Consider the following 11,561-nt stretch of genomic DNA (forward strand, 5'->3'; position numbering starts at 1 on the left):
TTGTTTTGGGAAAAATCTATGTAATGATGGTATAATATGTATGTATATATCAGTAATGTATATATACGTATGTAATTCCATGATCAAAGTTATAGTTTTGTTTTTGTGAGCAAAGTTATAGTTCTGTTTTGGCAGAATTACATCATGGTTTTATAATACATGACATGTCAAATCTATAATAAATTGTCAGTAGTTCTGTTGAAAAGTGCAATTCTTATGCACATGATAGTTTTATTATGAGGGTGTCTTTGTTGGTACTGGTATCATGTTGATAAAAGGCAATTGGAAAAATAACGTGCTAATTGACTGACCATGTGAAAAGTGCAAAATATATATATGTCAGTATGTTTCGGTTTTATGTAATCAAAAGTTTTGTTTAAATTATGTTAGGTAGCGTTTGGAAACACGGAATTGATTTCGTTTTCATGATTTCAATTGTAGAAATTCAAATGTTTGAATTCAATTCCAAATCCAATTCCAAAATTGCGTTTGGGAAACCCATGGAATTGGAATTGGAATTGAACTTGGGCGAGACGGATATGGGTCGAGGTCATTGGATGTTTTATATTTGAAAAAATTAAATATTGTCTCGAAAAATATTAGCGATCGGAAAAAATATCATAAATAAAAATATTTTGATGAAATTTTCGTCACAAAATAAAACGTAAGAAGTGATGGAATTGAAATGACTACCATATGGTAGGTATTTGAGAACCCCAAATTTTAACTAGCTTGGAATTGATAAGGAATTGAGTCAATTCCAATTCCAAATTCTAGGGGTTCCCAAACACTTGAAATATCTCAATTCCGGAATTCAATTCCAATTCAAGGTTCTCAAATATAGCATTAAGTGAAATCACAAATACATGATCAGTCCGTCTTGCTTCAGATCGCAAGTTCCGTCTGAAACAATAAGACCTCTCACAAGTGTGAAGCACATGGGTGGTGGGACACCCCCATGTGCTTTCTCACTCACTCCCTAAATGGGTTTTTTTGTGAGAGGAAACGGTATCCGTCTTACTATTTCAGACGGATCTTGCGGTCTGAAATAAGAATTTGTGTTACATGATATGTGTACTTGATAAACCATTAATTGTTTAATATCAATGTTTTGACATGGCTTTTTATTCAAGATTAGAGTACTTTATTGTTTTTAGGGATTGTCTTATAAATGCCTATGCATGTACCACAGTAGTTGATCAATATTTCGCTTCCGCTGAGTATTTTGATAACGTGGTAGTCTTCATGCCAAGACATTAAAACTTGCATTCAGAGATCCCACTAAATGAGATAATGGGATTCATTGTCATATAAATGACGAGACATGTTCATATATATTTTGCATGACTTGTAAATTGTATCACCGAATTTGTATTATGAAACGTCAATACATGTAAAAATAGGTCTACCTATATGGTTTAAATGTTTTATTGTATATGGCATGTTAGTCACCAAAGTGGCCTTGTTATATTGCATTTAGACATTAAAAATAAAAGTTATTAATTAATCATGATTAAAAGAGATGCATAAATGACATTATAGTTCGATTGATCAATTAATTTATTTTTTTGTCATCTATATTTTAGGAGACCACCCAAAGGTGGGTCATTGAATATAGTTGATGATATAAAAGGGTTAATTATTCATAATAGTATGTATATCCAAAGATAGCATTCTTATTTGATTCATATGTGTTATAAGTAATTGGTAATAAAGTATATATTAACATCAATGATGGTTACTTGTATTTAAGTGTTGCCCAAAGGTTATTTAAATACATGTATGAAAGTTTATATGATTTTACTTGAATCTGTATGATAGTTTTTCAAAGCACTAATAGATAAACATGTATAAATATTTGTAGCATCTCCAAATATGTTTGCATCTGCTGACTCTTTTGTAAAGTTCAATGGGCTTAATTATGATGAGTGGACCTTAAAGATCCAGTATACACTGGGTATAATGGCTTTGGACATTGTCATCCTGACATATGAGGAACCAACAAAAATTACACCTCGGAGCTCCAAAGCCGAAAAGTGTCATTATCAGGCTTGGGAGAAATCTAATAGGTTGGGTTTACACCTCATAAGGATGACAATGACTGATAACATTAAGCCCTCCATGCCTAAAACAGAGAAAGTAAGGAAATTCATGCTCAAAGTAACGGAGTGTTCACAGTCGGATTTAGCTGATAAGTCAATTGTTGGTAGTTTAATGAGTGAGCTGACTACTAAAAGGTTTTACTGGTCTCTTGATCATGTGATACACATGTCTAACCTGGCATCAAAGTAAAGACTTTAGGGATAGACGTAAGTGATACTTTCTTGGTACAATTCATCATTAACTCTCTACCTTATGAGGTTGGCCAGTTTCAGGTGAACTATAACACCATAAAAGATAAATGGAACTATCAAGAGTTAAAAGCCATGCTTATACAAGAGGAGGGGAGATTAAAGAAGATGAAAGATCAAGCTGTTCATTTCTTAAGTCATGATGGTGCCAGCAACAGCAAGGCTAAGCCGAGTAATTAAGAAGGGTAAGAATGGTAAGAAGGGAAAGTCTTTCTTTAAAGGACCTGAAAGTGCGATCCAGAAAGAAAAGAAGTGTCACTTTTGCAAGAAAACGGGAGACTTCAAGAAGGATTGTCCTAAAAGGAAGGCATGGTTCGAAAAGAAAGGTAAACATTATAGTTTTGTTTGCTTTGAATCAAATCTTATAGAAGTACCTAATAATACTTGGTGGTTAGATTCTGGTGCAACTACTCACATTTCTCACATTGAACATGGATATCGTATGATCCAGCCCATAAGAGGAGCTGAACAGTTTGTATCCATGGGAACAGGATGAAGGCACACATTGAGGGCATTGGGACTTACAGATTAATCTTAGACACTGGTTGTCATATAGATCTTACAGATTGTCTCTATTTACCCGATTGTGCTAGAAATCTTGTATCATTAAGTAGATTGGATAATTTAGGTTTTAATTTCAAGTTTGGACATGGTGTATTTTTTATGTACCGTAATGAATACTTTTATGGTAGTGATACTTTGATTGATTCATTTTATAGGTTCAATCTTGATGTTAAATTTTCCGATTCCCTATTTTATGTTAAATGTCAATGTATTAAACGTAGTGCATCGAATGAAAAATCAGCTTACTTGTGGCATCAAAGGCCAGGTCACATATCCAAAGAAAGGTTAACGAGGTTGGTAAAAGAAGAAATTCTACCTCAATTGGATTTTAGTGACTTAAATGTGTGTGTAGACTGCATTAAAGGTAAGCAGACTAAAAATAAAGTAAAGAAATCAGCTACAAGGAGCTCTCAGCTTTTAGAAATAATACACATTGATATTTGTGGACCTTTTGACACTCCATCCTGGAGTGGTTAAAAGTACTTTATCACCTTTATAGATGATTTATCCCGATATGGTTTCACTTATTTATTGCATGAAAAGGCCCATTCTGTGGATATCCTTGAAATATTCATAAATGAGGTGGAAAGGCAGCTAGAAAAGAAAGTGAAAATTGTGAGGTCTGATAGAGGTGGTGAGTTTTATGGAAGGTTTACTGAAAATGGACAATGTCCTGGTCCATTAGCAAATTTACTTGAAAGTAGGGGTTTTGTGCACAGTTTACAATGCCTGGTACACCTCAGCAGAATGGTGTTGCTGAAAGGCGGAACCGTACTTTAATGGAGATGGTTAGGAGCGTGCTAAGTAATTGTTCTTTACCTCTTTCCCTATGGATTTATGCATTAAAGACAACAACCTATGTTTTAAACCGCGTTCCTAGTAAAGCAGTTCCTAAGACTCCTTATGAACTGTGAACGGGAAGAAAACCGAGTTTACGACATCTTCGAGTTTGGGGTTGCCCAGCTAAAGTAAGGTTGTATAACCCAAATGAAAATAAGCTAGATCTTAGGACAGTCAGTGGTCATTTCATTAGCTATCCTGAAAAGTCAAATGGGTATAGATTTTATTGTCCTAATCAGAGTACGAGGAATAGTAGAGACTGAAAATGCTAGATTCATTGAGAACGGTCAAACTAGTGGGAGCATTGAACCACGAAAAGTTGACATTAAATAAATTCACGTTGAAGTTCCTTCTCCTGAAGTTGCACATGAAATTTTTGTACCAATTATGCCGTCACAGTCAAATGACATAGTGGAACAACAACGAAATGAGGTGCAAAACCCACAAAATGGCAATAACAATGATGATCAAGTCACAATTCAAGGGGAGAATAATATGTCACGTGAACAGTCAAGGCAATCTGTAAGGAGAAGGAGATTAGCCAACGTTCCACAGGAACAATTAAGGCGATCTATAAGAGAAACAAGATCAGCCATCCTAGATGACTACGAGACATATAACATTGAGGTTGAATGTGACTTAAGCATTAGTGAAGATCCAGTCTCATTCCATAAGGCCATGGAAAGTGACAATTCTGAAAAGTGGTTAATTGCCATGAAAAAGGAGATGAAATCTATGGATGACAACAAAGTATGGGACTTAGTAGTGTTGCCTGAGGGTTCTAAGGCCGTTGGGTCAAAATGGGTCTATAAGACCAAAAGGAACTCTAAAGGCAACATTGAAAGGTATAAGGCTTAACTTGTTGCCAAAGGTTTCACTCAGAAGGATGGCATTGATTACAAAGAAACTTTTTCTCCGGTGCCAAAGAAAGATTCTTAAGAATTGTTTTGGCTTTGGTAGTTCATTATGATCTGGAGCTTCACCAAATGGATGTAAAGACCGCCTTTCTAAACGGTGAGCTTGAGGAAGAAGTATATATGGATCAACCTGAGGGATTTATATCCCCGGGTAATGAAAATAAGATGTGTAGGCTGAGAAAATCGATATATGGGGTAAAACAAGCTTCCAGACAATAATATTTAAAGTTTAATAATACCATCACGTCATACGGGTTTGTAGAGATTACCGTCAATCGGTGTATCTAAATTAAGATCAGTGGGGGCAGATTTATTATTTTAGTCTTATATGCTGATGATATTTTACCTACTGCGAATGATCTAGGCATGTTGCATGATGTAAAGAAATATCTTCTAAGAACTTTGAAATGAAAGATATGGATGAAGCATCATATGTGATCGGAATTGAAATTTTCCGTGATAGATCACAAAGATTATTAGTGTTCCGGGTGTAATTCCGGAGTAGAATTTGTTACCACGTAAGTTTGTAGAATGATGACTTTGCTTGACTCTTCCTTTCGGCCTCTCCTGAAACAATGAACAAACTGAGGGCTCGGCTTGGTACCGAGCGAACTCACTCCGACGCTCAAGTCAGTAAACTTAAAGAGATTAAGTTGTGTGTTACTTAGCAAAGTATATTGTAGAGAGATAAGGGTGTTTATACCAGATTTATGGTGAGTATTAGGGTGAATTGTGGATTATTTCGATCAGTGGGTAATTTCTTTCGGCAGGCAGCAGTGTATGGCTGACAAAGTAGATTGGGTGTTGCTGCTTGTCTTCTTCTCTGACGATTACGACACTGACCGTGGTCGAGGTAACTGCTATGTATAGATATAGCGTCTCGAAAGGAAGAGTCAAGCAAAGTCATCATTCTACAAGCTTACATGGTAACAAATCCTGTTCCGTAATTACACCCGGAACAATTGGCGCCGTCTGTGGGGATCAATACTAGAAGCTAGTCAAATCCCTTACAAAAAAAAACACAAAACAAAACCCACCCAGCAAGCTAGGAAGATGTCAAAACAACAGGAAATAATTGTGAGCGACGAAACTGCATTCTACCAGGATGACACAGTCCCTAATTCTGAGATCGGGCAGTCCCCCACCGGCCGAGTAATTCAACCGGCGTACGGGATGCCGATACTACCAGAAACACCGCGCCTACCGGCCACGTCTTGTCATGGGACATGTGGTCGATGCAGCCAAACTGAAACTATTCCTGGACCTGATGGGTAATACGCCGATCACCCCCGCCGCAACGACGGTGACGGCAGCACACCCGTAGGTGACCAGGGCCCATAAAGTGACCCCGAACAACTTGTCCGGGGCGATACAAGGAGCCATGCATACTAGGACGCCGGTGGGGCCCGTGCTGCCAGTGGCAGACCAAAGTCCTTCCCCCACTCGCGGGAGGACAGCGTCGCCGCGGCAACAACGAGGCCCGCCCCGAAGAAATGAAGAAAGAAGTCCGACTCTACAAATTCGGACAACAAGAAGCCCTTCCCGCTACGAGGAGAGAAGCCGGACTAGGGTTGCGAAGAGCCGATCGCCACGCGTCATTCGACACGTGGTCAGACAGCCCCTCAGTGCCTACGTCCTCGGAGTCTCCGTGCCAACCAAACTAAAGCTGCCGTCCCTATCATACAAAGGGGATAGCGACCCTACCGACCACGCCGAGGCTTTCGAGTCGTACATGTCGGTATGGGAGAAGCCTGATGAGGTATGGTGCCGAGTCTTCCCAACAACCCTACATGGGATGGCCCAGAGTTGGTACAAGGGACTGCCTAATGGTTCGGTATACTGCTACGCCGACCTAAGGGATAACTTCATAGCCCAGTACGCCTGAAACAGGAGAAGGGCCGTTGAGACATCGGATCTCCTCACTATCCGACAGGGGGAGGACGAGTCTCTACGGAGCTATGTGAAGAGGTTCGACGCAAAAGCTCAGCAGATCCGTGAGCTGAACACTGAACTGGCGGCCTTCGCACTGATGAAGGGCCTCCCGAAAGGAGAGCTAAAAAATGAGCTGATCAAGTGCGAGGACCTCAACCTGGACTCCGCCAGAAAGATGGCCGACCGAGCCGTAAAGGTGGAGGACTATCACAAGACCTGGGTAGGCCACAGCGAAGCTGGGCACCCAGACAGGAGGAGCCGCCGAGACAACGTAGATGAAGGACGCCGTGATACGAATCGGTCACGGCCTGAAAGATTTAACAAGAACCAGAGCTCGGCGGGCGCCGAGGGGAGTTCGGGACCATACACCCGGAAGCGGTACAGCGGTCTCACCCCACTGGTCAAATCACCGGCCGAGGTCTTTGCCCTAAGTAAGAATGAAGGGCAGAAGTGGGCAAGATCCCCCAAGACGAGAGGGGAAGGCGACGCAAGCCAATTTTGTGATTACCACGGCCAGCCCGGCCATAAGACCGACAACTGTCGGCATCTGAAGAACGCCATCGAGGAGCTGATCCGAAAGGGGGCACTCAGCAAGTATGTAGCTGGGACCCCGGAAACAAGCTCCGACGGGGCGAATAGGAAATCAGTATTCCAGAGGATGGGAGTGATCCAGGTGGTTATCGGAGGAAACGAGAACGGAGGGTCGGCTAATGGGCACAAACGACACCTAAATGAGCTTTACCAAGACATCAACTTTGTGCCCACCACAGCGATCCCCGCTTCCACCGTCCCCGATATAACCATCGGAAAGAAAGACTACGAAGGAGTCGTAGCCCCGCACAGCGACCCGCTGGTGGTCCACCTGGACAAATCCAACCACTTGGCTAAGAGGTGCCTAATTGATACAGGCACCTACACGAACATCATGTTCAGGGAATGCTTCCTCAACCTCGGTCTGAAGATTGAGGACCTGAGCCCCTGCACCAACCCACTATACAGCTTCTCGGGGGCCGGCCTGGTACCCCTGGGGTCAATCAGGTTGCCGGTGATGTTCGGCGAGGCGGATGCGGCCAAGAACATTTTATCTGAGTTCGTGGTCATTGATGGTTCGTCCGCCTACAATGTTCTGATAGGCCGGGTTACTTTGAGCAAGGCCGATGCTGTGATGTCCATCCGGGCCCTGACATTGATGTATGTCTCGGACCGGGGGGAGGCATAAAAGCTCGTCTCAAAGGACGAGAGAGACGAAATTGTCAACGTCCAAATATCTGCCAGAGGGTGTAACATGCAATCCCTCAAAGTGGCGAAGAAATCAGAGAAAGGGAAGAGCCCATCCTTACAACAGGAGGGTGATCCGATGAACACCGTCGGCATGGTCGAGGGAGCCGAGACCGAAGAAATAGAAATTGACCCAGGGCGCACCGTAACTGTCGGTGTCGGCCTGGAGCCAAAATTCAGAGCCGACCTCCTAGACCTGCTGAGAAAGAACAAAGACGTCTTCGCGTACTCAGCCGCCGAGATGCCAGGCGTGAGCCGAGAGGTGATCGTTCACAAGCTGAACGTACTCTCCAACGCTCGCCCTGTCAAGCAGAAGATGAGGAATTCCTCGGCCGAGAAAGATGAGGCCATCAAGGCCGAGGTAGGCCAACTATTAGAGGCGGGCTTTATCATGCCTTGTACTTACCCTGAGTGGCTAGCAAATGTTGTAATGGTGAAGAAGTCATCAGGAGGGTGGAGGATGTGTGTTAATTTTACAAATCTTAATAAAGCATGCCCTAAAGATTGCTATCCCTTGCCTCGAATAGATAGTTTAATTGACGCAACGGCAGGCTACACTATCCGAGCTCGCTAGACGCCTTCTCGAGAATACCATCGGTATTCATGGCCGAAGAAGACATGCCTAAGTGCGCATTCATCACCATACACGGCACATACATGTATAAAATGATGCCGTTCGGTTTGAAAAACGCTGGCGCAACTTACACTAGGCTGGTGGACAAAGTGTTTCAAGATCAAAAAGGGCGAAATATCGAGGCTTACGTCGACGATGCTATTGTAAAAAGCAAGTCTGACGGCGAGCACTTGGCCGACTTGAGCGAAATATTTTGTTCACTAAGAAAATATAAGATGAAACTTAACCCGATGAAATGCAACTTCGGTGTCCGGGCAGGTAAGTTCCTCGGCGTGCTTGTCAGCGCCAGGGGAATTGATGCCAATCCAGAGAAAATCAAAGCAATACTAGACCTGCCGGAGCCGAGAAATCGAAAAGAGGTGATGATGTTGACCGAGAGGATGGCGGCTCTCGCCCGTTTCATCTCTCGGTCAGCCGACAAGAGCACCCCATTCTTCAAAGTGTTGAAGGGGAATAAAGACTTCAGCTGGGGGGAGGAACAAAGCACAGCTTTCAGGCAACTGAAAGCTCATCTTCAAACTCTCCGACCCCTGTCCGGCCGATCTTTGGGGGAGACGCTATATCTATACATAGCAGTTACCTCGGCCACGGTCAGTGCCATAATCGTCAGAGAAGAAGACAAGCAGCAACACCCAATCTACTTTGTCAGCCATACACTGCTGCCTGCCGAAAGAAATTACCCACTGATCGAAATAATCCACAATTCACCCTAATACTCACCATAAATCTAGTATAAACTCCCTTATCTCTCTACAATATACTTTGCCAAGTAACACACAACTTAATCTCTTTAAGTTTACTGACTTGAGCGTCGGAGTGAGTTCGCTCGGTACCAAGCCGAGCCCTCAGTTTGTTCATTATTTCAGGAGAAGCCGAAAGGAAGAGTCAAGCAAAGTCATCATTCTACAAGCTTACGTGGTAACAAATCCTGCTCCGGAATTACACCCGGAACAGTTAGGGTTGTCTCAGAAAGCTTACATTGACAAAGTTTTGGAAAGATATAGAATGAATGAATGCTCTGCAGAGATAGTTCCTATATAAAAAGACGACAAGTTTAGTAAAATGCAATGTCCCCGTAATGAACTGGAATGAAAAAAAATGGAGAGAATCCCCTATGCATCTGTGGTTGGGAGTTTGAACTATGTTCAGACATGTACTCGACTAGATATCAGCTCTGCTGTTGGAATGTTGGGTCGGTACCAAAGTAATCCCGGGATGGACCACTTGAAAGCTACGAAGAAGGTCCTTAGGTACTTGCAAGGCACTAAGGAGCTCATGCTTACTTATATGAGATCCGATCATATTGAGGTGATTGGTTATTCAGATTCAGATTATGTCGGATGTGTTGATAATAGAAAATCGACATTTGGCTACTTGTTCCTTTTAGCTGAAGGAGCAATATCATGGAAAAGTGGCAAGCAATCTGTCATTGCTACTTCTACTATGGAAGCCGAATTTGTGGCATGCTTTGAGGCCACTATTCATGCATTGTGGTTGCGAAACTTTATCTCGGGACTTGGGATCATCGATTGTATAGTCAAGCCGCTGAGAATTTATTGTGACAATTCTGCAGCCGTCTTCTTCTCTAAGAACGATAAATACTCCAAGTGTGCTAAGCACATGGAATAAAAGTTCTTATCGGTCAAGGGGGAGGTACAGAAGGAAAGAGGGTCATTTGAGCATATAAGAACGGATAAGATGGTAGCAGATCTATTAACTAAGGGATTACCACCTAAGGCGTTCATTGGCCATGTAGAACGCATGGGTGTTGTATCAAAAGCCTTGTTATTATAAAGTTAATATGCTTGTAATAAATAGGACATCTAGAATTCACTTATAGTATTGTTTCTGTTATAATAGACATGTTAAACATTATAGTATATGTATACATTACAGTTATTGGATTACATGTGACTAATTGTGAGAATTAATGCTCTTCTCAAATTAATGGTGACTTAGATTTGGAATTGATTTGTGGTACATGGAAGGAATCATGTCGATTAATAAATGGCGTATGACCGCCATGATCCAATTAGTTCTAGTTCATTAAAGATACAAAAGTTAATGAGTTTAACATAAAAGTGCACATTATAGTATTATTGAACCATCAAGTCAGCACAAAGACCAAGTAGGAGAATGTTAGGATATTTTATAATATTCGAGTGGTCTATGTGTTTCGGGTTTAAATAGAAGTTAAGTTAATATTAAATGTTACGAGACTTTAATATAAGACGATACCATGATGGATCGGTCTAGATTAAATGTAATTAAAGTACGGGAACTATTATTCCCTCTTACCTTACCCCTATAAGTCGTCTTTCACGAAAAGGAACGATCGGGTTCGATTGTGTGAAAAGGTATGTAACCTATTATATATATTTTGGAAGTTAAAAGAATATAATTAATTCATTTTAACAAAATATATACAAACATATGTACAAGAAAGTGAAAGGATGAAAGACAGTTTCTTCTCCATCATCAAGAAACATTAAGGAAAGGGTTAAGGAGGAGAAACAATTTATACTTCTTATTATTGTATTGAGTACGTCTGTAAGACATGAATCAAGGTTAGTCCTTTATTCTGTCATTGATTGTGTTAGAGTTGAATTAATTCAAGTCTAGATTGATTCTTGGGACTGATTTCATTATCGAAATCATAAAGTTTATCTTACAATAATGTTATTTCATGGATTTATTTTTTGAGAATGTGAAAAGTACAAAGAAAATATTTAAAATGGGATGGAATCGAAACGTATTATTAAAAATGGATTCATACGACATTAGTTTGATCTAAATTTTATGAGTAACGTAAAAAGTTGTCTTGCTCAATCACTTTGGATGAATTGTTAATAAATATATAAATTACAGTAACCAAGTTGTCGAGTCATTCTATAACATGTCGATTTTATAAAAAAGATAAAAAGTAATATGAGAAGCTCGCGTACAACGCACTCGGCGGTAAACGACTGAATATTATTCACAGTTCGATAAAACCACCGAAAGACGTTATATACTGTAAACGTATGCTTTATTCAAACACTCTTA

General features: G+C 40.9%; 1 protein-coding gene across 1 annotated transcript; it reads left to right on the plus strand.

Annotated features, from left to right (window-relative positions):
- Nucleotides 1-9,614: 9,614 nt before the first annotated feature.
- Nucleotides 9,615-10,145, plus strand: LOC141649669 (secreted RxLR effector protein 161-like). Its single transcript, XM_074458352.1, has one exon. It carries the CDS (start codon nucleotides 9,615-9,617, stop codon nucleotides 10,143-10,145), a length of 531 nt encoding a protein of 176 aa, XP_074314453.1.
- Nucleotides 10,146-11,561: the final 1,416 nt, after the last annotated feature.

This window comes from Silene latifolia, chromosome 3 (genome assembly GCF_048544455.1).
Source record: "Silene latifolia isolate original U9 population chromosome 3, ASM4854445v1, whole genome shotgun sequence".
NCBI lineage: Eukaryota > Viridiplantae > Streptophyta > Magnoliopsida > Caryophyllales > Caryophyllaceae > Silene > Silene latifolia.